The sequence below is a fragment of the Malaya genurostris genome, chromosome 1, assembly GCF_030247185.1.
Source record: "Malaya genurostris strain Urasoe2022 chromosome 1, Malgen_1.1, whole genome shotgun sequence".
Taxonomy (NCBI): domain Eukaryota; kingdom Metazoa; phylum Arthropoda; class Insecta; order Diptera; family Culicidae; genus Malaya; species Malaya genurostris.
This window is the reverse complement of record NC_080570.1, coordinates 139,889,155-139,914,118: the sequence shown is the minus strand read 5'-3', so window position 1 is coordinate 139,914,118 and position 24,964 is coordinate 139,889,155. Positions and strand designations below refer to the sequence as shown.

At 39.5% G+C, this 24,964-nt stretch overlaps 1 protein-coding gene across 15 annotated transcripts in view; it reads right to left on the bottom strand.

The window, feature by feature from the left end:
* LOC131425934 (protein lap4) overlaps nucleotides 1-24,964 on the bottom strand; it is a 134,229-nt gene that overhangs the window by 29,780 nt on the left and 79,485 nt on the right. For 10 of the 15 annotated variants that reach the window (XM_058588240.1, XM_058588241.1, XM_058588250.1 and 7 more), the window contains 12 exons: nucleotides 15,619-15,815; nucleotides 14,924-15,556; nucleotides 14,673-14,856; nucleotides 14,477-14,601; nucleotides 13,964-14,323; nucleotides 12,754-13,071; nucleotides 8,129-8,239; nucleotides 4,125-4,304; nucleotides 3,784-3,813; nucleotides 2,894-3,260; nucleotides 2,517-2,833; nucleotides 2,294-2,455 (listed from right to left, as the gene is read on the bottom strand). In XM_058588240.1, coding sequence (XP_058444223.1) covers nucleotides 2,294-2,455; nucleotides 2,517-2,833; nucleotides 2,894-3,260; nucleotides 3,784-3,813; nucleotides 4,125-4,304; nucleotides 8,129-8,239; nucleotides 12,754-13,071; nucleotides 13,964-14,323; nucleotides 14,477-14,601; nucleotides 14,673-14,856; nucleotides 14,924-15,556; nucleotides 15,619-15,815 — 2,984 coding nt within the window. The remainder of the gene's footprint in view (nucleotides 1-2,293; nucleotides 2,456-2,516; nucleotides 2,834-2,893; nucleotides 3,261-3,783; nucleotides 3,814-4,124; nucleotides 4,305-8,128; nucleotides 8,240-12,753; nucleotides 13,072-13,963; nucleotides 14,324-14,476; nucleotides 14,602-14,672; nucleotides 14,857-14,923; nucleotides 15,557-15,618; nucleotides 15,816-24,964) is intronic. The other 5 variants (XM_058588249.1, XM_058588251.1, XM_058588252.1 and 2 more) reach the window with 5 other exon arrangements.

The following is a 24,964-nucleotide window of genomic DNA, read 5'->3' as shown; positions in this document are numbered from 1 at the left end:
GTTGCAAAACCTAAAAGCAGTTTTCTTCGCTGTAGTTGAATGGGCATACAAAAGATAAATATCAGTTTGCTTGGAAAATTTTTCTAGAAAATCGGATTTTTTATCTTGTACATTTACCAAGCTGTAGCGGAGGAAACTGCTTTTGCGTACTTCATCAATGGCTGTTTTCCTGAAACTGTAATTGTGTCTAACCTTTCTTTAACTCATTACACTGACGCTCTACGCATAATTGTCCCATGGATATAGAAAATCCTATAGAATTTAGGCAAAACTCTCGAACACAATTCCAGCAGTTGAAGAAGTTCTTTCGCACTCAAAATTTTGCTTACAACGCGAGCTTTACAGCTGGTCGGAGCAACGATCATCGCGGGCATTGTTCGCTGTACGCACAGATAGGCAAATGTCTGTTGAATCTATACAGCATCTGAACATTCCAGGAAATCAAATTTAAAAATGAAAAAAAAACTGTCGAAAAAGTATTCTCAGAAGCAGAACAGTTATTCAAATGACAACAAGAACCTATACCTCAGTCAAGTCATAATTTCAACAGGGTTTTAAATTATAATGTGGCAACGGTTTCTAAACTACTCATTTTCATTGTCGACTCGAAATACCCAAAACACGAACACGTTTTCAGAACCTCCTCCGATTACAGGAGACTGTCTGCGGTTATCAGGCGTCAACGAATATAATATCTACTTTTGGCAGCACTGTTTCAGTTTGGATATATTGAGTTCATTTTTTCTTTCTAAAAATGTAAAGTATCTCCTTAGAAGAGTGAAACCATCAGGGTAAAGAGATGTGTGTTTGTTGGTTTTTTTGTTTTGTTTTGTTTTTTTTTCTACTGATACAAACTGACTTGTGTACGTTTGCGACAGAAAAATATTGCAGTTGCTCTCATATTCTAGCTACCATCTGTTTACTTGTTTGAAGTTGTTTGTCTGATGAATTGCCTCGTTCTTCTTAGCTTTTCTTTTTGTGATTTTCGATGTTCTACACCGATTTAATATGCATGCATGTACTGTCTTTCCTTCGGAATCTCTGTAGTGTAGGAAGTAACAGCGTAGCGAATTCATCATCTGCAGTAGTTGTAGTTGTAGTGATATAGGTTTGTACAATTTAGCGCTACAATAATATCTCAGTCTTCTGTTTGTCCTATGGTTACTGTTATGGAAGATTGTTTGTCGATGTCTGTGTACGTGTGCGAGAGATTTGAAATGCGCGAAAAGCGCAGCCGAATCGATCGAAAAAAATGTTATTCGTTCGATCGTACGTTCGATGAGCGAGAGCCAAAACGTAGAAGAAGAATTAGACCGATATAAAAAGAGAACATTGAAGGAAGAAAAAGAGAAAGACAGAGAAATCAGATGAAAACATTGGTTGTAACGTTGTTTAGCTAACTTTCGGCGCTATATTTTTGAATGGTAGCCACTTCGTAAGCGTTTTATAATGAGGTAGAGTTTGAGTCTATTAGAATAAAAAAAATCGAAAGAAAAAATTGAACAACCAAATAACGTCAGCCTGTCAGGTGTTTCTCTGAACAAAGATCTCGAGAGAGGTGAGCTTTCGGACGAGAGAACAAATAAAGATTTCCTAATTGACAAATGGCCAACCACGCAAAACATATCCTGTGTAAGAAGTATTTAAGTTAAGTTAACCTAACTATTGATTGAACCTCAAGGAATGGGACAGAGAAAAACAAATGCTTCTTTTAACACAATCAGGATCATTGAACCCAATAACAAAAACGATTTATTTTGTCCAAACCGAAGGAATTGTGGAGTACTGAAATGATTTTCTTTTAAAACGGTAATGTTAAGTAACAAAACATAGCAAAAAGCGTACCGTGTACGGTTATAACCTAACGGGCATGTCTGCTTCGGGAGTAGCAATTTTTCCAGCTTCTAAACGTATCACACGAGAAGCAGACCTGCCCGAATAGGCCTCCGTGTGTGTAAAGTAGCAAAGCAAATCGATCTCGAAGAGATACACGTGGCAAGAGTTAAAACAAATCCAAAATAAAAGTTGTTGTAAAACACAATAAAATACGGTCCCCAACGGGTGTGAACCGCGTGTCAGTTGCTTTTCTAGTAGCATACCAAAACAGAACGAGAGGGTGGTGATCTCAAAACAGAAGAAACAAACTATGAACACAAATGTTGTTTATGTGAGCGTGTGTGCGTGCGTCGAAAGGCAGCGCCCGACTCGGTTTTAGTAGCAGGGAGTGATGTCTCCCGTAAAGCAGAGCACAGTAGTTTCCGATTGAACCCAACAAGGAACTGACAGAACTCACCTGTGGCGCTTGCGTATCCAGCGTGTGCTTCGACATCACGATTGTGGTGGTTTTCTGGAGGTTTTCCGCTGTGGCTGGTTCCGTGGGGGATTTGGGTGGTCCGTTTTCAATCAAGTTACCACCCAGTGCCAACGATTCGGCCGCACGTACGAAATCCAACACCTACAAATAGGACAGCAGTGTGTCGCAGTGAAGTAGAAATCCGGGATCAGTAGTCACTTACCTTTTCCGGTGTGCTCTTTTCCCGGGTACTGACAAGAGCTTGCGAGTCCACACTAGGAGACACTCTGCTGAGAGCTTGTTGTGAACTTCCTACGGGAAGCGTCGCTAGTGTCGTCGTTGGTGGCTGCTGCTGCTGCTGTGGCAAAGCTACATTCGGTTCTGTCACATGTGACTGTTCCTCAGTGACGGGGAAATCTTCCTCCGGCACCCTATCTACGCTCGATTTATGCAGCGGATCAGCAGCTATAATTGAATCCTCCCTATCTAAGCTGGATACACTTTGGCTCAGCTCGGAACCAGTTTCCGAAGCTCGAGAACCTACGAGAAAGAAAATAATTATTACCCACAATCTAGAATCGCCACCGAACAATCCTCTACCTATTCTGGTGCTGTGACCGTTATTGCTTATTCCGGTACTCATTCCGCCGGCACTACCTATCGACTGGTGGGCCAGATCACCCTTCTCGTATCCTTTGCACACGACCATATGTAGAACGCCACCGGAAGCGCGCAGTGCGTTCACCGCTTCCTGATGGGTTGCACCCAACAGCGACACGCCATTTACCTCCAGAATACGCATTCCGACCCGTAACCGGCCGTCCCGTTTGGCCGCTCCAGTGCTGTTGATCTTCGAGATGAACACACCTTCGTCGGCCGGATCCAAAGGATTGCCACGTTGGCCGTTTAGGCCACCCTTGATGTGCATACCGAGCCGTTCCCCGTCCTGCTTGACCAATCGTACTTCCTGCGAAAATGGGATACGGTTTTACAGTTAGTGACGTCCAATCAACTCCTATCGGATGGTCCTAATCCATCTACGAAACGCCACTGATTTTTGATTATCTAGCATCAATAGGAATTTGCACATTGTGCAACTAAACACAGCGACATTCGGTGGGGGGTTGAAACAACTATGTCAGAACAATAGAAGGACAAATGACACTTGTATCATGCATTGATTGGAGATTTCGTTTGAAAAAGCGCTCTAAGAGCACCGACTACAGACAAAAACAGTCAGTAGCTGAATATTTCTACGCAATAGGTTAGTTACTGGAAGTGGAAGGATTCACTTCAACGAGTGTTTGGCTACTACACAACTAGACTACTCGCTTGATAGTTGTCCGAAAGGGAAGATCATCAGTGTGTGGTTCGCCATCGAAAACCACATTGCAATACAACAAACAAATAAATCCACGAAATTCTAAACAACAACGGGAATATGTTCAACAGGCGTTGGGTTGGGAGCGGGGGGGGGGACAGTTACATACCTCCGTTTGCAAGCGAACTATTTCGAAAGGCTGGTGCAAATGTGATATTATGGTAATTGTTTTGTAGTAGTTGTTGTTGTAGTTGAAAATTTGAATTAGCAGTGAGAAAAGTAGAATATAAAAGCAACCTATGTTAGAGAAGGGTGTCTAGCCAGGCATTCAACTCCTAGTTGGTGGTGGTGGTGGTGTGTTCAATTAGCATGTAGTTGGGGTTGAGTTCCGATTGGAAATAGGCAAACGATAACCCAAAGGCAGTAGGAGTAATGTGTAATGTCTGTGTGTGTGTGTGGGTCCTTGTGTCAAAACTCGGATCAAGAATCAATACCGCGAAATCAATTTACCTGGAATCCAGCCGGCAGAGGATCATGCTGAACGGTCAGTTTGATTTCATCGCACGGTCGCAAAAGCTCCATCACGGCTTCCTGATGGGTGGCGCTGGTAACATCGGTTCCGTTTACCTTCAATATACGGTCACCGATTCTCAGCTTTCCGGACAGTGCCGCTATGCCACCGGGAACGATCTGAAAAAAAAAACAGAATGTTAGTTTATTCAATTTGAATTGAAAACAGCAGCAGCGTAGTTCAAGAGATAATTTTTATATTTTTTCAGTAATCAGATCTTGCTCTACTACGCGACAAACGGGAATCAAATCTTGACGATACTCAAAGTCAAAGATAGCAATATTCGCTCCAAAGCAGGCACGTACGCAGAGGGGGGATGCAAAATATATAAATATTTTGGAATTAGTTTCGAGAAAGATATTCTACCGCTGGGAGTCGCACATGCTTATTTGGAAATATAAAGACGAACGCGGGCGATATTCGGAAGAATATTTGGCGAGGGATTCGGTTGGACGGTTGGTAACTATTGACGAAATCAGGATCCATTATTACACCCCAGAGAACAGAGTGCTTCGAAGCCGCCACGGAAGCTGTCATAGTTTAGTTTTAGTGGACTAACTCGAATAAGGGAAAGACACCATCGACAGCTTGTATTAGTGTGCATTACTGAAGCTATCGGAAGATTCGATTTTTAGACAATGCGCCTGTTCAACTACTTTTATCAGCCAAAACACTCACTCTTCTTCTGAATAACGACGTATCGATTTTTCGATCGAATCACATTCTAGCTACCGTTATTAGGAATACATATGAAATACGATCGAAAAATGGATACTTCGTTATTCAGAGTAAGGGTGTCTACAAAATGGATGAGTATTTATTCCGCGAATAGTTTTCCCGTTTCACTAACTAATAACATCGATTGCCATATGCTATTGGGAAAAAATTGCCGATACATATGCAGTTTTGGGACTCATCTATTGACCCATTCTTCTGGATTCGAAGTATTATTAAATTTACACATGTGCAGTTACATAGTAGGCTGTGCAAAAGGCAAATTCTGATCGAAGAAAACAAAACGTATGATACCTGAAATTTTGGATCGCTCATTATCCTGGTCCGGAATCGAGTGAGACTGTATAAAAATTCTTACATTTGTGACAATCGTCGTAGTCATCTCTGAGAAATCCTTATAAGTTTCGTTTTGGAGTTTTTGATTGCAGAACATTTTTCTAAGGGACAGGTATAGCACGATGGAATAGTCGATGTCTTTCACGCAGCCCACCTAGGATCGATTCCCAACCCCGCACATAGGGTCAGAAAGATTTTCTGGTCCAAAAAGGCGAATGACCTTAAGGTGTTAAAACCTCTATAATAAAACATTTTTCTGTCGCTACATAGTCACTCCTAATGACGAATTGAAATTTTTCAGCACTCATCACCCTGTATTTCCAGTCCCGAAAGTTGGATCCCCGATGTCATTGTCTTATTTGTAACGAAAACTTTCGTTTTTTGCCACAGCTGCAAATGTCCTGCCAAATCATAAATTTTCCTGCAAATTTGTCGGCAAAAACAAATTTAAATTTGGCTGGAACCCCCGAGCCGTTGTCAAGTAAAATTTTTTTACCTGGGATTTGCCCGAAGTCAGTCTTGACATAGGTTTCATCGTCCATCGGAAGACACCCGTCGAACTTGGTCAGCACCTGGTCATATAGTTTCCGAGCACGAATTTTGACCACACTATTCTGTTTTATGGTCCGATTTGGCTGTTTGCTAGCTCGATACGACTTGATTTCTTCCCGGAGTCGAGTTCCCCTCACGGTACTATGGGCAGCACCGAATTTTCTGGCCAAATCACGGTCCGGCAGATTAGGATTCCTCTTAATCGTCTTCAAAATCTTACCACGCAGTTTCCGGTCGACAGTTCCGCTCCGACGATTGGCTTGAGGCTTCCAAATCGTCGTCAATGTTTGCTTATACCGTTTGATAACGCGCCATACGGTATTTCTGGGCGATTTCAGCTGTTTAGCTAGCCTAGATGCAAATCACAATGGATTTTCCAAATAACTGTGCACATTTTTTCCCTTCTTTCGGCTTCCATGTTGATTGTTTACAAAGTACAGTCGATTTGCGGAATGTCAAAAATCATACGTGAAGAAGCTGACCAAATTCCCGAAACGTGGGCGCCAAGAACTTCCAAATCCGTCCACCAGGAGCGCCACAATATGAGCAAAAGTTTGTTCCAATTCTAAATGAAGCAGGCTATATTGTATTATAAGACACTTCATTTGAATGTAAGCTCGTTAAAATCGGTTTAGCTGTGTCTAAGAAATCGATGTGATCTCCTATTTCGAAAGTTTCAACCGCTGTTTCAGGTATTTTTCAATCGGCTATATTTCTTTTAAATTTAATCGACAAACAATCAATAAATTTGCATACTAGAAGAGCTCAATGAAAAAGCTTTCAATGTATTTGCTCCTTCTTACAACTTCAATCATAAAAACACACCTTGCGGACTGTGTGCGGACTATGTGCGGACTATGGGATCATATAATATGAGAGAGGCAAAAAATCACAGAACTTTTTGCTTCAATCCCTCATAGTCCCATAGAAAATATTTAATTATACCTAATTAAAATATTAATTTAATTCAATGCGAATTCGGAAATTCTTTTTCATTGATACATACCACACCCCAATTTTGTCGCGAAAACTGACAACACAATCGATCGGAAACAGCTATGACGATTACGGGTTTCGGGATAAACTGACGGGATTGGTCAAATCAATAATGGATAGAGTGATGTGTTACGTCCGAGTATCTGGAACGCTCTCGAATTCCTTCGAATCTCGGAGAAAACTACGGCAAGGTGATGAATACCAGTGGTTCGATTTCCCGGAAGTTCGCGCAGCTTTTTGGCTTCGCTGACGAGTTGGATAAGGTAACACGTAACCTTGAAAAGATCACGGAAACATACATCGGACTGAAAAATGAAGCTAGTCGTATCCGACTGGCAATAAATGCGTCGAAAACTATATACGAGGGTTGTTACCTATGTATTTATGTATTTTATTGTTTTTTCAAAATATTGCCCTAGATGATCAATACACTTTTGCATACGCTTGAACCAATTTCCATAGCATTTTTTCCACTATTCTGGAGGTACCTCCAAAACATGGTTTTTGAACGCTTCAACAGCTTCTTCAGGAGCATAGAATCGCTCTCCACGCAGTCTATTCTTCACGGAAGGGAACAAATAGAAGTCGTTTGGTGCCAAGTCAGGAGTGGCGTTTTAGGTGCTCAAATATTCGGTTGTTTGAGCCGATGTGTGAGAGCCTGTATTATCGTAATGAAGAATGATTTTGCGTCTTGCACTTGTTTTCTAGCAAACAAATTGTGGTATACCAAACAGAATTGACGGTCTTATGATCCTCTAAAGCAATGGTAGCGATATATACGTTTATACTGAAAAAAACAAGCCACCATTTTCTTTGAAGTGCTTCGAGCGCGAACAACTTTTGTTGGATCTGGTTCTTCTTGGAACACCCATACAGTCGACTACTGTTTAGTTTCGGGCTCATATGAGTAAATCCATGTTTCGTCACCTGTGTAGATGTTATACACCAAATTTGAAGCACCACGATAGAGTTTTTTTCAGTTTTTTTTAATGTGGGACAGCATCGATGTTTGGCAGCATCCGGGCAGCACTTAGTGTTGCCAAGGCTAAATACATGAGTAACATGAGTAACAACCTACGTACGAGATGAAGAGATTCTAGAGAATATTGATTGACGGTGACGATAACGAGGTGGTTGACGAGTTCGTGTATTTGGGCTCATTGGTAACCGCTGATAATGATTGGCCATCCACAAAACGCTTGGCCACGGGACCTGGACTTTGTTGGCTGGGACAACCCAGTGAAAATGGTTCTTGAAAATTTTAGCTTATTTCTTAGCTGCTAATGTTTCTCCTGGCATCACGGCCAGTACTAGCAATACTTACGTGGGATATGAAAATACCAGGCTCGTGCGCTCCGAACGGTGTGCACGAGTGATCCGTACCGCCGATGATGCTGAAACCGAGGGAACCCTGATCTTTGGGCAGTACAACCTCCTGTGGTAGGCGAGAAGTAAAAAAAAATTGAAACTTTGTTAGTACATCTCGAAGGCACTCCGAAACATCTAAACTGCAGGTGCTACAATCGATGGTGCTGGTATGGAAAAAGCTACGCTGTGCAATTCAAAACGGTATCAGGTATTACAGAAATCAATTCAATAATGTACACAATATAATATACAGTATAATGCTTTTGTGGAATTATGAATACGATTGAAATGATTATCTGATTAAATGGCAAACAATAGATTTTTTTAATTGTATTACAAATAGCAAAGTAGTAATTGAATACGGTTGTTATTTACAATAGATCAAGACTTCGAGCAACGAACAAAGTTAGATGATTTTGGATAAAATATTAACCTTAGAAATTACAGCTGAAAAAAAACGAGTTTGTTCAGGGAATGTAAAATAATGTAATGGAAATAGTGAAAATGCAATTTCGAAAAAAAATCCTGCAGAGGCAGAACTTGAATTTGCATAAAATTAGTGGAAATGCTCTGTCTCTTTGAGCTAAATGTGGATGATTCAAGTCGAAAAAGTAAAAAATAGTATTGAAACAGAGGTTTGTATCACGCTGGAATACTAATAGTAGGTCTTTTATTACGTGGGGGATCACAAAAAACCGCAAAACTTTGGAATTTCGCGTAAAAATCACGTAACTAATTTTCCAGGAGACATAAATACCAAATGAGTATTTTTGATAAATAGCCAGAATTTGCTGTTTTCTTATTATTAATGTGATGTATGCGAAATTAACCTTCCGACGAAATGTATCTTACCACGAAATGACCGTTTCGGTGAGACGATCTTTCGTCGAAATATCCCATTCGAAGAAACGACTGCCTATCCGATTTCTTGCTCCATTTTCTTTGGAACCTTTATTCGTACCATTTACTGTCTCTGAGTTACGTAAAGAAAGTGTACACAAAAATACTTTCGCCCTTTTCAAAGCCTAATCCTGAGTCGATCCTCAATCAACTTCATTAGTTTACATGTTTAAATATGAACACACTTAATCGTACTCAAGTAAGCAAAATCAGAAAGTAATGTAACCTTAAAATAAATTAATTTATTAATGTAATAATTTACGTAGCGATGTGATGACACCTTTCCCACATATATTACTATGGGATTCTTCAAAATACCTTTCCTTGATTCTTGAGACAACAAACATTTGTTCGGCCACCAACAAATTTCAAATTAAAAATAATACATAAATCTAAGATTAGGATTTGAGTCTTCATTCTCATAACCGTTAGAAATTGTCAATATTAATCACCCCGCTAATTCCGAAAATCCGGTTTGGGATCTATTTTGACAACTATTTCCATTCGACTCAGTTCGTCGAGATCACAAAATGTCTGTGTGTGTATGTGACAAGTAACGTCACTCAATTTTCTTAGAAACAACTGAGCCGATTTTCACAAACTCAGATTCAAATGAAAAGTTTTATAGTCCCATAGACTGCTATTAAATTTTATCCCGATCCGACTTTTGGTCCCGGAATTACTGGGTGATATGCACCAAAATAAGGAAAACAATAGTCACACACTTTTTTTGGAGATGGCTGAACTGATTTTCACAAACTTAGATTCAAATGTAAGGTCTTATAGCACCATACAAAGTTTCCGAATTTCATTTGGATCCGACTTCCGGTTCCGCAATTACAAGGAAATATGTGCACATTTATGAAATAAATGTGCACTCAATTTTCTCGGAAATTTCTTAACCGATTTTTACTAACTAAGAAGCAAATAAAAGGTCTTGAAATTCTTTAAAATGTTCTTGAAATGTTGATTCAGATCCAACCACCGGTTTCGGTATTACAGTGCGATTAGTGAAAATTTTCAATTTCATGAGTATTCTTTTCACAAGCGATGCCGAAACGTGGTGCACATTTTTAGAAAACCTAATGCTAATTGCATCCAGTTGGCAGATCTTGTTAGTTAGTGAATATATAAAACTACTTTGGGACTAGTAGTTTCCGAAAGCACCGATAATAGTGAATAAAAGCTCCAAAAACGGAACTCACTTCGATTTCTCAGCAACGGTTAAATCGATTTTCACGAATCATGATTCAATTTAAAGCTCGCATTGTCTTTAAATATACTATGCAATTTCATCCAAATCAGACTTTCAGTTCCAAAACTATAGGGCGATTAGTGTCAAAACATTCAAATCGTCATTCAAAATGACGATGCAAAACTGGTACGCGTCGGAAGCAGAAAACATCACCGGCTTTGATCCGTACGCAGTGTGCTTTGTTCAATTTCGTGTAGCGTGCATGGTTGCCACATTTAAATGTATTTTTCAGGTGAAAAATATGTAAATCCGTAAATCTTTTATTCAATTTGTATCTACTTGTTATTACTATCACAAAATCATGCTAACGATGCTATTCTATAAAAGTACACTTATTACCTTTCTCATATAGAAAGTTTATGCAATCACTTGCAAAATTGACTAGTTCCCGGTTCCAGAAGTACCGGAAATAGTGATCAAAAACTTGTCCGAATCTGTATAATCAAGAATTATAAGGTAATGAGTATGCAAAATTTCACAGTGGCCTTTATTACCGGTATCACTACACGGTGAAAACCAAGTGAAGTGATTGTGACCCTTACTATCGGTATCACTTCACGGTGAAAAACGAGTAAAGTGAATTTAGGTCCTTACTAAGGAAGTCGCTTCAGAGACAAAAGTAATTACTTGGATGAACTTGATGCCATTATGAACATCACGCAATCATTGAAAAAATGAGTTTTTTCCACTACAATGATTATTTCACTATGCGTGATATTGGAAACAGATAAAATCAAGTGAAATGATATGCGAGTGAAGTGAAAGTGGAAGTGGAAAGCATGGAAAAAATCCTTATCAACTCCTACATTGGAAAAAATAGGTTTCGCAAATTTAAAGACGATTTAAAGAAAAACAATTTTTGATTTGGATGAAATTTGTATGTTTTCAAAAACTTCACTAATTTGTTAAAAGACACTCGTGCAGCACCTTTTTGTAGGATTCGTCATTTTTTGTCTACAGTCATTTGAAAAAAATATGGTAAATTTGGCCCTTTTCAAACGACAGTCTGAATCATTTTGGGAAAAACAAAGTATGCAAGATGATTTTTTTGTGACAAAGTGAGAGGGTGCTGCCAACTCTGAATACGAAATTCGTTCTGGTTTGTAGCACACTTGGGTGCAAGCCAGTGTACAAGTTCAAAAATGAACTTGCACAAGTAGTATTGAACATAAGTTCAACGCGGTGCATGTTTTCTTGAAGACTGTGTGTTTGACATTTTCCACCCCCGTTTTTAGACATTATTTGTGAATCTATAACGCCAATGATTTACTGAAATTTTGTGATCCAGATCGCTTCGATCTTCAAGTCACTTCAAAATATCAAGTCACTTCAGGCAGATATTTCGAATCGGATAATCTAAAATGCTTTAGTTCTCTAGGTCCCAAGCGTAATTGACACCAAAATTGGACTAATTTGGTAAAAGTCACTCATACAACTCCTTTCTGTAGGATTGGTCATTTTTCGACTACAGCCATTTGTAAAAACAAAGTATGCAAAGTGTTTTTTGTGACAAAATGAGAGGGTGCTGCCAACTCTGAATACGAAATTCGTTCAGGTTTGTAGCACACCTGGGTACAAGCCTGTGTACAAGTTTAAAATGAACTTGCACAAGTAGTATTGTACACAAGTTGACACTTTCTCGTTCATTCATGACGGCATATTCCGTTAGAGGGAAAAAATTGCCGATATAACAAAAAGCGGAAGTGAACTAAGAGAATCTGTCAATTACACTGAGGAACTTTCTCTTCAATTTCACGACAATCGTGAAATTTACGTTGTTAGCCAAACAAGCACCCTCACAGTCCCAGATTGAGTTAAAGTAGTTTAGAATAACTAAAGTTCATTTAGCTGGAAGGTTTATAAAAGTCGATTCTCAGACTCTCGGCTAATAACTTATTGGATTATTTTTCTTTGTGAATAGGCAAAAACTATCAAATGATAAACAAATCTAATGAGTTGCTTTCGTATAAAATAATTAGTTTGAAGTAATTAGTTTATGGAGATTCCGTTTTCGGCATTACTTTGATATTGTTCGATGAATTTAGGTACCAATAACAACTGAAACCACACACCAAAGAAAAATGCATATTAAACTATAGACATATATAATTTAACGGATACTGAAGCTACGACTATTGACTATTATCTGAAACCCGAACAACGGTAAAAGTAGAACGAGAGACACTTGCGTAGATAGAAGAGAAGCCAAGTAGAAAATTAGAACACACACAAAAAAACACACAAAATGTACATGAAAAGTGAAAATTACGCTACTGTGTCCGCGAACAGAGCTAACCGTGTTGAATATTTCTCGTGTGAAAAACAAACCAAAGAAAAATTATAAAAATTAACTAAAAAACTAAAACAATGGCATCTTTCTTTCTGCGGTGTGTGTTTGTGTTGGGAGCATCAAAAACGGTATTCACCTCACTGATTAGTGGTTCCAATAACCGATTGTCAGTAACCCTAGTCATTACCGTCTCAGTAAAGGTCGACTTTGTGATCGTCTCGGTGACGGTGCCGAGCTCGGTCGGCGCTGGCGGCAACATCGGCAGATCCGGTACGGCCTTCTGCACGGTCACCGTGACGGAGGGCCCGGTATGGTCGGCATCTGGACCACCGGCACCACCACCACCGGGTGCCACCGTTCCCGATCGTTCCACATGCACCTGGCGGCCTCCGCTGATAAAGTGGGACGGGATCATGGCCTGGAAGTCGGCGCTGGTCATTGGTCGGGCCGCCACCTAGATGATGGGGGTTGGTAGGTTTTTTTGTTTTTTTTTGTGTATGAGTGGTGTTTTGCCGCCGGGATTCGGGTTCCGGATTGCACATAAATCAGAGCGGCATTTTGTGCGTGCGGTGGTTGAAAGCAATTTCACAAGTTCAAGTTTTTTGTTGTTGTAAAAGCCAATACCAGGACGCACAAAAAGTTGTATTAGAGTAACATTCAAAACACGTAGCAAAATACGATGAAATTAGAGGGAAGAAAAAAAGAGAAAAAGGACACAATGAAAAAATGCATTTACGACAAATGTTAGTACAGAATCGAGACGTTTTACTTTGACGGATTTTTTCGTTACTTCATTGGTTTGGTGTTCATGCAATCAACCGGTTGTTGTTTAAGCGATAGTTTTCTAGTAGAGCAATTTCGATTTGATTTTTCACATTGACTCATTGCTTTTTAACCTAAAATTTAAAGATAGCTTCTTCCAGAATCTACAGTCTAATCTAACGCAACGAATGCCCTCGGTTGGAAGTCATAAAAACCTCAGCTCGATTTCCCAGAATCCGCAAAAGCAAAACGTCGTCGATTGTATTCATAATCGAGCATCATACACACACACGCGCGCAGGTGGGTGGGTTAGTTTAACATGTATGAAGTTACAACAATATCAACAAGTTACATCGTGCATAAAAAAATGTGACTAAATTAGCAAATCAATTGCGTCGCTCAACGGGTGCTGGTTGTGGCACGCAAAATACAAAAAAAAAGAACTATCCAAGATAACAAGCCAAATTAAAACGTCGTGCATTGGCGAGCTTCGGGTAGAGCGCGCACTGCATCATCATGAACCACACCTCCCACAATCTCTCTTTCTCTCTGCCTTCGGCCGGCCGCTCCCCGGTCACACTCACCTGCGAATCGTCGCTGCTGTTGGTGGCGGGTATCTTCGCTACCACGCTACTATTACTACTAGTACTATCATTATTGCTTGTACCATTGGTTATTGTGTTCGCACCGGGCGAGATCGACGATGATGACGACACTGACGGTTGTTGTTGTTGATGGTGATGATGATGATTGTTGCTGTGAGTGTTACTACTAGTACCATTGTAGTTGTTGCTGTTGTTAGAACTACTACCATTGCTAGCCGTCGGCTGGCCATTGTTATTTACAGACGTTTGTGGTGATAATACTGTACGTGGGGCAGGTAATGGTGGTTGCTGTGGCAGTTGCTCGCCGCTGACCAACGACGGATGATGCTGCTGCTGCTGCTGCAGGTGTAATAAATGTGATGATGGTGCGAATGAGTTTGACTGGTAAGAGTGTAAGGGTGGTGATGAAAATAATGATCGTTGAACGCGTACAGGTGAACAATGGAAGGTGCTAGTGCTTGCGTTATTATCTGGTTTGCTGATGAAATTTACCTTCGGTATGATGGTGTGCTTCACCTCCGGCTCGTGCTTGACGGGATTGGACTGGTTCTCGGTCACCGCCAACGAGCTGACTTCGGTGGCGGTGTCATCAATCGAACGGCGATAGCCGGAGTATGCTATTTTAAGACGAAAGGAAATTAGTACCGTCTATCCAAGGTGGATCTAATCAATAGTCCGCTGGACTTACCCGGTCGATTTGCCATGTACCCACTTGGATTGAGATTTTTCAACATTGGGCTACGAGGGCTGTTGGGTGGTTCAAGTGGACCTTTTACCTCACGCTGGACCACTAACCGCACGAAACGTTGATGATCGGTCAGCAGTTGAACAGCGGAATCATGATGGGCGTTGGTGATATCAATTCCATTAATCTGAAAGATTGAAACATTACATTTTCAACAGATTTTTCCAATTAAACGAGACAAAAAAACAACTCACAGCCAACACGCGATCGCCCACCAGTATCTTGCCGTCCTTGTGGGCCACCCCGTTCTCGGTAATTCTCGAGATATAAATCCCTTCCGAGCCATCCTTGAAAGGGGCGTGCCCCTTTCCGCCGGCTATGCTGAATCCAAGACCCTGCCCGATCTGATCCCGGATGAGTGTCGTGTGCAAAATAACTTTGTGGGTAATTTCATTTCCGTTTAGTAAACCAACCACCACAGGAACCGGTGTCCCGGCGTTTCCATTCGGCAATCCGACGTCGTTGAACGAAGGATGTAAAATGCCTCCACCCCCAACACCGCCTCCGCCTCCTCCTCCTCCACCACCGGCAATTCCTTCCATTAGTGGTTGCTCCACTGCCACCATAATCGGCGGAGGAATCACTTTCTGCTGCTGATAAGGTGTCTGTTGCTGCGGCTGCTGCTGCTGATGGTTACTCAGACCACCATCATGTTGCTGTTCTACGATCTGCGCCACCGAGCCACTTTCATCGAACACCGGATGTCCAATTAGGCGTGTTACCTCTCTGGCGATGAACAGCACCAGTACGGAACCGCAGGCCTTCAACACTTCCACCGCGTCGTAGTGGTCGGCATCTTCCACCGAGATGCCGTTCACTTTAAGTACCTACGAGTTCGGAACGAAAAAAAAATGAAATGACGGAATGAACCCCAGAATGAATGCCTTACCTTATCGCCCACCCTTAGACCGGCCAGATCGGCCGGACCACCTTCCGTGACACGGGATATGAAAATACCTTCGTCGTCCCCTTTGAAAGGAGTCGAACCTCGACCACCGGCGATGCTTAGACCCAGTCCGGCGGATGTGCGCTCGATGTGAATCTCAAACCGTTCCTCTTTCAGCTCGGTAAAAGCATCAAGGGCATCTGGAAATGGATGAAAAAACGGTAATGGGTATTCATTAGTGCGGTTGTTACGTGTTCGCCAGAATCATGAAAAGCTTCATGACAGTCGAGTTTGTCGTAAAGTTGTCTGATATTACATTTCCTGAAATTCACTGTCTAGACTCTCATTTGAATTAGTTTTAATGATTGTATTTCTCGTTTAAAGGGAATATATTCTGCAGTTGATAAAAAATGCATAGTAAAAACTTTACATTTTAGTATCCAGTGGAGGTATTTATTTATTTATTTAGGGAGCAGGGAACATCCCAATGGAGATGAAATATAGCAAACTCTCTCTCCAGCGGGCATATAACCTCCCCGTCTTTTGTATCAACAGATTACATTACAAATTGACCAATCGTAGATCAGGACAATCAATATGTGATTGTACTAAATCGATAAGTAGGCAGCGATCTTTATAACTTGGAAGGTTTAATGGTTCTCTCTCTTCATTGTAGATTTTGGAGAGCGAACCTAATGAATTTGCGTTCAACAGCTTCAATACGATCAATATCAGTTTGATAATGAGGTGACCAAAAATAAAGTAGATTAGATTGGAGATTGCATGTGCGGAATGATGACACAGGAACCAGACTGAAAGTTGAATCACGCAGTTCTGTACAACTGGGTAGCTTTCTCAGTTGTGTTGAGTTACATTTGGAATATTTCAATTGTTGGTTTTAGTCTGGTTTTTTAATACTTTTTTTGACGTAGGACTACGTCTTTCTGTACTATGCTCATCTGGGTGTATTTTCTAAATTTCGAAACCCGAAAGTGTATCGAAATTACTTCAGATCTGATTTCTTAATAACATTTTCTTCGTTTGAGTATTTTCTCTTGTTCTTTCACGAAACGAATGGCGATTGCGTCATCCAGCTGCTGGTCGTTTTCATTTGAGGAAAAAGTGGAACAGCGAAAAGTGGACAACGCTGAGGAACGTTACACAAAAACAGCCTTTCTAAAGGCTAGCATTTGGCTACACCGCGTCCGAGAAAAATGTTCCGAACAGCGTTTAATATCGCAGAGAATTCTTCAATATAGCTCTTCTGGAATGAATCACGTACAGCATTTTGATAGTTTCTTTCACTGAAATACGACTTCAAAACTCTATATGTTGCTATATTTGTGATCGTTGGGACCACTCATTCGTGAAAAAGCTATAAACGAAAAAGAAAGCTCCTAACCCTAAATTGATTCAATTTGGAATCAACCGGCACTGTGAGCAGTTGTGTTGCGGGACGCTCGCAAAGCCGCTGTTTCGCTTCAAACAAGAACGATTGCGTACTCACACACATACACACTCATAAATACATTCACACACAGACATTACTCAGCTCAATGAGCTGTGTCGAATAGTATAGGACACTGGTTTCACTTGTCAATTTTTTGCATAACCTTTCTATATGACAAAGGCAAAAAGTATGCTTTTATAGAATAGAACCGTTATCATGATTTTGTGATAATACTAACAAGTGGATGCAAATCAAATAAATTGCTTACAATTGTGATTTTGAAATAAGTTAAACAGATTTCAGCGAAGACAATTTTTTTGCTTCAACATCTTCTTACTTGGCAAGCTTTTTCTTCTCGGTAAGAAGAATTTTAAGGTAGACCACATCGTGATGATCTGATTTACTCTTTTTAATTTCAGTTTCAATTATTTATCGCCTTCTGATTAGCTTATGTTTTCTGAGACCGTGCCTTCTTTTGCTGTCAGATTTTACTCTGAATGTCTTTCTTTTCCTCCTCATCGTTTATTCTTTTATTTGGAGCAGGTTAAAGTTAGCACACTGGAATAAGTTTCTATCAAACTTGCTCTCCAGCAGACATAAAACTTCTTCATCTCTTGCATCAGCAGATTACAATCATCCAAATGATACATTTCCTTAAATCTAGTACTTCTATAATAACTAAATCTAATGAGACAATAACATGAGGAACGATTTCTTGATAACAGTACGTGATTAATTAAAGTCGAAAGAATTGAAACATTTGTTAAATTTGCGGTATATGCCAACAATGGGCTCGTTATATTCATAAGTAGTTCTAACCAAAGACATCATATTAACAAGATATCTAGCTCTCACATTTTCCGAATAAATAATTGGCAACATCCTTTTTTGCGAGCATGGCGCCCTCAGGTGAGTCCGCATTGAATGTCGCACATAGAAGTAGGGAATAGAAATGTCAAATTCATGCGCGCCAAAATAGCAACACTACGCACTCATACATTTGACATTATATGTTAAATGTGATGCCGTGCGATGGCGTTGTTGAACTGAAGATTGATTTCGCTCCAAGCTGACAGGGTCTGTTCTAACTTAGGGAGATAAATATGATCGAAGATTACGACGTCGAATATCTAACTGTAACAATAGCTCCACAAAACTAGCCTTAAGGTGAAATGTAGCGTCATAAAATGCGCGCAAAAATTTATCCGCTTCAGTTGAACGAACCGTCGCACAAAGCGTACCAAGAAAAACGGACACATAGAAACAAGAACTTTTTTCAATGATTGAGCGCAGTGGGTTTACCTCTCGTTATATTGACTTGTAAAAAAGACTGGACGTAATAGATTTTTGAATATAGAATTTACGTAAAAGTATTCACCATTAACTTGTTTTCATAAGCGACTTTCGGAATTATATAGCATGATGAGTATAGAAATGTCTGTTTCAACGATAACGAACCGAAGACCAAACAGCCTCTGGCCTCCGGTGCCAGAAATCATCAATAGTTTAATAATTTCTTAGATTACATTATTGGAATACATTCCAATTGTAACTAATAGTTCATCATACCATGCAGTTAAAATTATTTAGTGAATTTTTTCTCAAGCACATATTTGGGGCACGAAATTGAATATAAAGTTATTTCGTAGTTCCTTATTATTCAATCGATTTTGAAAGCAAAATCAAGCGTGAATTCCAATAAGCTTTTCATGCTGACTGGCTCGAAACTAACCCTCAATGTTTATCACTTTGTTTGTATATCAGGTTAATGAACGATAATACTTGGCTTGTAGTCATTTCATTCAGTAGCTTGTCAATGTTGAAGTTTTAGTTTTGATATAAAAATTGCTACAATCTAAAATAATACCTGTTTTACGATATTACACAGCCAAGCATTATTGCTTCAGCAACATCAATGCATTGAACTCAACAGAGTTGGACATTATTATCATTATAAATGACAGCTACCTAGAAAATAAACGATTTCTTACAATACTCATTTTATTGTATTCAACTCGTTTTTATTTCAACACAAAACCCAATACTGCATAAATTCGCGTCATTATTTGATATGTAATTTTTGCTCAAGATATAATGCCACCGAGTCCACCGTGCATTTCTCACACCACCTCAATACGAAACAGCAGCGCGCAAGCAATAAAAATAATGCAGAAAAGTTTATGTAAACTTTTTCAATTTTGGGTTGTTTTAGCTAAAATTTTAAAATTTTGAGTTGCATTTTCAGATTCTTTGTGAAATTCTGTTACAAACACTACTTTTCAGTTCTAAAATCATCCCCGTGGGACGGAACAGTGACCGTTTATACATTTCAAAAACCAATTACGGCTCGGCAAAGCAAAATTTCAAAATTCTAAGAATACTTAGTTATAATAAATTCGATTTCGAAAACTTAAGTGTTTTTGGTTTTTCGAAAATCGGTCTAGTTTTTGAATAATTGATCAAAAACGCGATTTTCGCATTCCGCTACATTTCACCTTAATACAAATATTGCGACGGACAGATAATATATTGAGCCCAAACAGTTTATAGCGGTCATGGTAACTCGGTAAGTTTGAAAGATATCTTCATGGAAGACGTCGGAGAGCGAATTGGGCTTTGAATCACTTCAATGCGTTGGATATCGTTTTGGTAATAAGGTGACAAGATAACAGCAGCATATTCGAGAGTTGAGCGAAATAATGCGCAATACAGAGCTTACAAGCAATGTACATCAGAGATTTTTTTTAGTAACGCGGAAAATAAATCCTAATAACTCAGAGAAATATTGGAGATAGTAAACTCTATGGGCTCCCTAAAATTTAACTTAGATTCCAGAAGAACACCCAGGTCGTTACCAGACGATGCTCGTTCGAGAACAGTTTGTTAAATATTATATTCGAACTTGAATAGACATTTTGCGACTAAAAGAGAGTGAAATTATAACCATTTTTGATGTTACACTAATTAGTTAAATTATCCAACTGTTCTTGTAGGAACTCTGAGTCAGCTGCAGATTTGACTATATAAAATATTTTAAAGTCATCGGCGAACGATAGTTTCGTACACTTGATCGAAAAATTTAGATCGTTGAGATACAATAAAATTATAAACGGTCCAAGGTCTTCCTTGAGGAACTCCGTGCTTGTAAAGAACGTATGATGAAGGAGGTATAGGTTCCTAACTTTGTGGTAGTTGAACGCTTTGGCATGAATCCATACTGAGTCTCAGATATGTAGCCAGAGCACCTATGAGTTATAAAATCCTATAATTTCAAACAGCTTCGATACAGCGCACAAAGCAGCAACACCACGGTAGTTGGATACTATACCCTTGTTCACATAAGATTTCTTCCATATTTTAGGAAAAATTCCAGAATGCAAAGAACAATTGAAAGTGTTGGATAGTGGAACTAACAAACTGTTGGAACAATTTCTTATCACCATCGATGGAATCCTGTCGGATCCAGCACTAGATGAACGTTTTTTTGTCCAATTTCGCTTTGTAAGCCTGTCGTACAAATTTTGCTTTAAGAATGTGATTTTTATCACACACAGTGCTTTCGGACCTCTGTAGTTATATCAAATTCAATAATAGTTGTGATACAAACGTTTCAAAATCTGTTACGATTTTGTTCCCGCTAGAGTCTTTTTTGTTATGATTTTTAACAGCTTACCAGCCAAAAATATTTCAAAATTTGTTACAGAATATTTCTGAAATAAATTACTCCAGTTTTTATAATTCTGTTATTACCATCTGATCGGGTAGGAGGAGATTTTCCTGTGAAGTTGACGTTGACTTTCATGGATAAATTTGCCAAAAAACGGATGATTTGGCAAGGGATATGCAGCTGCGGAGAAAATACCAAAGTGTTCGTGACAAATAAGACGATGGACTCGAAGCTGTACAAATGCTCCAAAAACCGTGTACTTTGAAGAAACATTCATCCAAATTTATCGGGTCGATCAAGAGTTGTAGTCGAAAACGTAAATTTTATCCTCGAATGTGAAATATTTCTATATTTTAAACATTCCACAAATTTGATTCCCACAAATTTAGATTCAAATAAAAGGTCTTGTAGTCCCACACAAAATATTATTTGAATATGACTTCCGGTTCCGAAATTATAGACAGATTAGGGAAAACATTTCAATTCCATACGTGTTTTTTTTTCAGGAAGGACCACGTAAAGAGCAGCTTTTTATAAATTGGTTCAACAAACTCTTTAGTTATACCGGTTCCGAAAGTATCGGATTGTTTTTGTAAAGAACTTTAAAAAAGAACTCACTTCGTTTTCTCATGGACGACTTGCCCGATTTCCACAAACCTAGATTCGAATGAAAGGCCTTTAAAAAGTAGTTTAAATAAATTCCGACTTTTAGTTCCGGAATGAATATGGTGATGAAAGTTAAACACTTCAAACCATCATTCAGAACAAAGATTCAAAGAACGTAAAATCTCTTCGAAACTGCCTTCAAAAACAAACACCCGAATTTTTTTCCAGATCCGAAATTATAGTGTGATGAGCAGAACTTAAAATTAACACACATTCTCACCGAAAGAACTCAATCCCACAGCCTTAAATTCGCATTTTCACGTCTCATTCGTAAATGATCGCATCCAGGAAGAATTTTCGCTTCTCTCACTGCAACAAAAGAGAGTATCAACGCAAACGTCACTCGTTCCCCTTCGACAAGATGAAACCAAACTAACGAATTACTAGAATTTCAATTCTCATTCTTTCATCGATATTATGAAAATCTGTGACGTTTGGCTGTAAACAGTGTCTAAAATATGGTAAATCGTAGTAATTACACCCCAAAAGCTCTTTGGAAACCAGAACTACTATAGATTCGAGCACCAAGAGGTAAAAATCATTGTGAATCGTTTTCTGTCATTATAGATTCATGAAGCTTCGGTTGAATATCGAATTTTCCAATCACAAAATATAACATATTCATGCACGTAAATTTGTGTGAAAAGCGACGCTCCATTTATGTGCATCTTTATAAGATGTAAAATCACAAGGTTTTTTCGGTTTTCGTTGTTCAGTTTGTCAATTTTCAGACACAGTGTCGTGTTAGTTTTGTTGAGATCCGGTTTCCACTGATTAAAATACTCCACTGTATCAATAAAAAAAAGGCGATGTCAAAGTCAAGTCCGATCCGAACGGTGATGGAGCTGGAAAGTTCATCCGAACCGCCCATCTCTAGTTTGTGCATGAAAATTGCATCGTAAACACCTGCAAACGCTCTCGTATGGCTCAAAATTTCGCCTGGAACAAGTGAAATCAGCTCATGGTTGTCAGCAGTGGTGTTTGTTTTTGTTCGTTCATAAATAAAATCTGACGATAGACGCAAGCAGCCAGCCACCGCCATTGTTTCCGAACATGACGACAAAAAGCACACCGCTCACCGTTAGTCCATTCGGTTTTCCTGGAAATCACAGACACCAGCCAGAGAGGTGGATGCTCTGTAAGTGGGATCATAAAGGGAGGAGTCCTGGGAGCTCAACCAACAGCTCATCACACTAATTTATAGGTTTCTAAACACTCCTCCCTCTAACCCTCTAAGCCCCCAACAGGTGGCGGAACCGTAGACGAAAGAGACGTGGGATAGGTCGCCATGGTTAACCGGCCGTCCAAGGCAACAGGTTCTTTTCATGTGTACCGGGTTGCTACCCGCCCCGTTGTGCATGTTGATTTAGGAAGCAATCTTTGGAAGTAGCGAACGACGGATGCGGCAGCCTAGTGGGAGGGAAGAGAGGGACAGGCAGCAGCAACATGTATGTTATAACTCGGAATAGAACAAATAATCCACTTCACTGAACAATGTGGGAGTATTTAAAGATTGGCTCGGGCAATAATTTTCGGAGATTGTTTGCGTTGCAGCATCTGCACCCCAATCGCGAGCGATTGGTCGGATGTTTTCGTGCGCTGTTGTTAAGCGGTTTGTTTATACTAGAAGTCGGGTGAAATATGTTTAAACTGACGTACGTTTTTTTACCGTTCAAAATTTTACGGTCTTCTGGAAATGGAATGAATAATGTTTTCTGTGAAACTATTTCAATTTTTCCTTAGCGCTTCGACTTCAACTCATTAGAGTTTAGCAGTTCAATTTAAACTACTACTGCTACTTAACAGTTCAATATCAACTGATGACGCAAGAGCAAAACCGTCAAGGTAAAATTAATAAAACAGGTTTTTCCAACCATCGGTACTTGAATTACCCCATCAACAAACTCATCATCGTGAGCGGCCATGAAGCGTGGATAAACCGTTTTTGGATAATAACATAAACAAATTTGTCCGCCCAAGTTTACACTCCTACCCCGACAGTGTGTGGGCGAACGAGCGGCTGCTTCGAAGCCAGAGTGTCAATTAATATTTTAAATAACGTGTCCAGCAAAACAACAACGATTGCAACCATTGCCCGAAGCACCGATTTATGTAAATTGATTTCAATTTTCAAATTTGACACCCTTTCCCTTCATCGTTCATTGTTTGCCCCCGCCCCAGCCCCCCTGGGAACGATTTAGCAGCGCAAATTGCGTGACGAATGGTTGAAAATATTTACGCATTCGATTCGAGTACTGAGTTCGGTTGTTCACGTGTCTCGTTCGACATCCGTAGAAACAATAACAAACGATTGAGTCAAAATATTTGAGTTTCTACTCCAATCCGACCGACCGCTGCTGGAGGCAAACATGGCGGAATGTGAAGTAATGGGCCTTTGTCTCCACCGGTTCCGTGCAAGTGTGTGTGTGCCATTTGCTATTTATGTTACAAGGAAAATATATTTATTTGCTAACAATAATAGCGCCACTGGAAGAAAGTAGAAATTTTCAACCGACCTTCAGTTGTTTGAGGGTAGCTTAAAATGACCTCATTGAGTGCAGTGATTTATTCATCGGCGTTCCAACTCTTGTAAATGGTTACCCTGTTTTCATTAATATCATCTACAGGACCGTTTTGTGCTACGCGTCAAAAGTGGTCAGAGAAACAATGAGCTATCACGTTCCTACCACATGCCGCCCCGTCAGTCTATGGTTAAGTTTCGGTAAAAAAAACGATTACCTATTGACTGCCTTCCGCGGTAGTAGCAAAATGAGAAAATAAAAATTGGTTTGCGTTACGCAGCCTAAATGTAATCACAGAATAGATAGTAATTAGAAAGACTACAGCCCCAGAAGGGAATTTATATCATAATACCATATTTGAGTGAGCTTGTTTGGACTGAACACAAATATTCCCTAAAATTCAACCTTTTAACTTACATATTGACGCGAAGCTAGGATGATTCTATTGATTTTCAATTTATTTGATTTTTGAAGTAATATCTTTGCACACTTCCGATTTTGGTGACACTCTGGATTTTCAACTAATAAATAAATAACTTTTATTTACGCTTCCTCGATAGTATAGTGGTAAGTATCCCCGCCTGTCACCCGGGAGACCGGGGTTCGATTGGGGAGAATGATTTTTTCAAGTAATGAACTGATACAAACATACCTGTAATAGTTATAAGATCATGTACAAAATAAATGTTTCTTTTTCTTTAATGTAATTTATAATAGCAAATCGTTTGATACAACAGTGTTATAAAATAAACGTGTTTAAGGAAAGAAACAATTTTTAACAGCGTAAAAATGCTCCGGTTTCGTATTTTTAAAAATGTGAACAATATAATATTTGAGTTTAAGCTTGCTGGTTTGAAATTTACATAAAACACATGCCAAATAATGAAATGGCCATATTTTTATTATATTTGGTAGACGACATTTATACTATTAAATTTCCAAATCCGGATGATGACAAGTCTCGGCTATAAGATGGGCAAGATAGAATTTGTCATCCTTTATTATCTATCATGCTTGCAGTTTTTGACCAAAATCGCGGCTTGT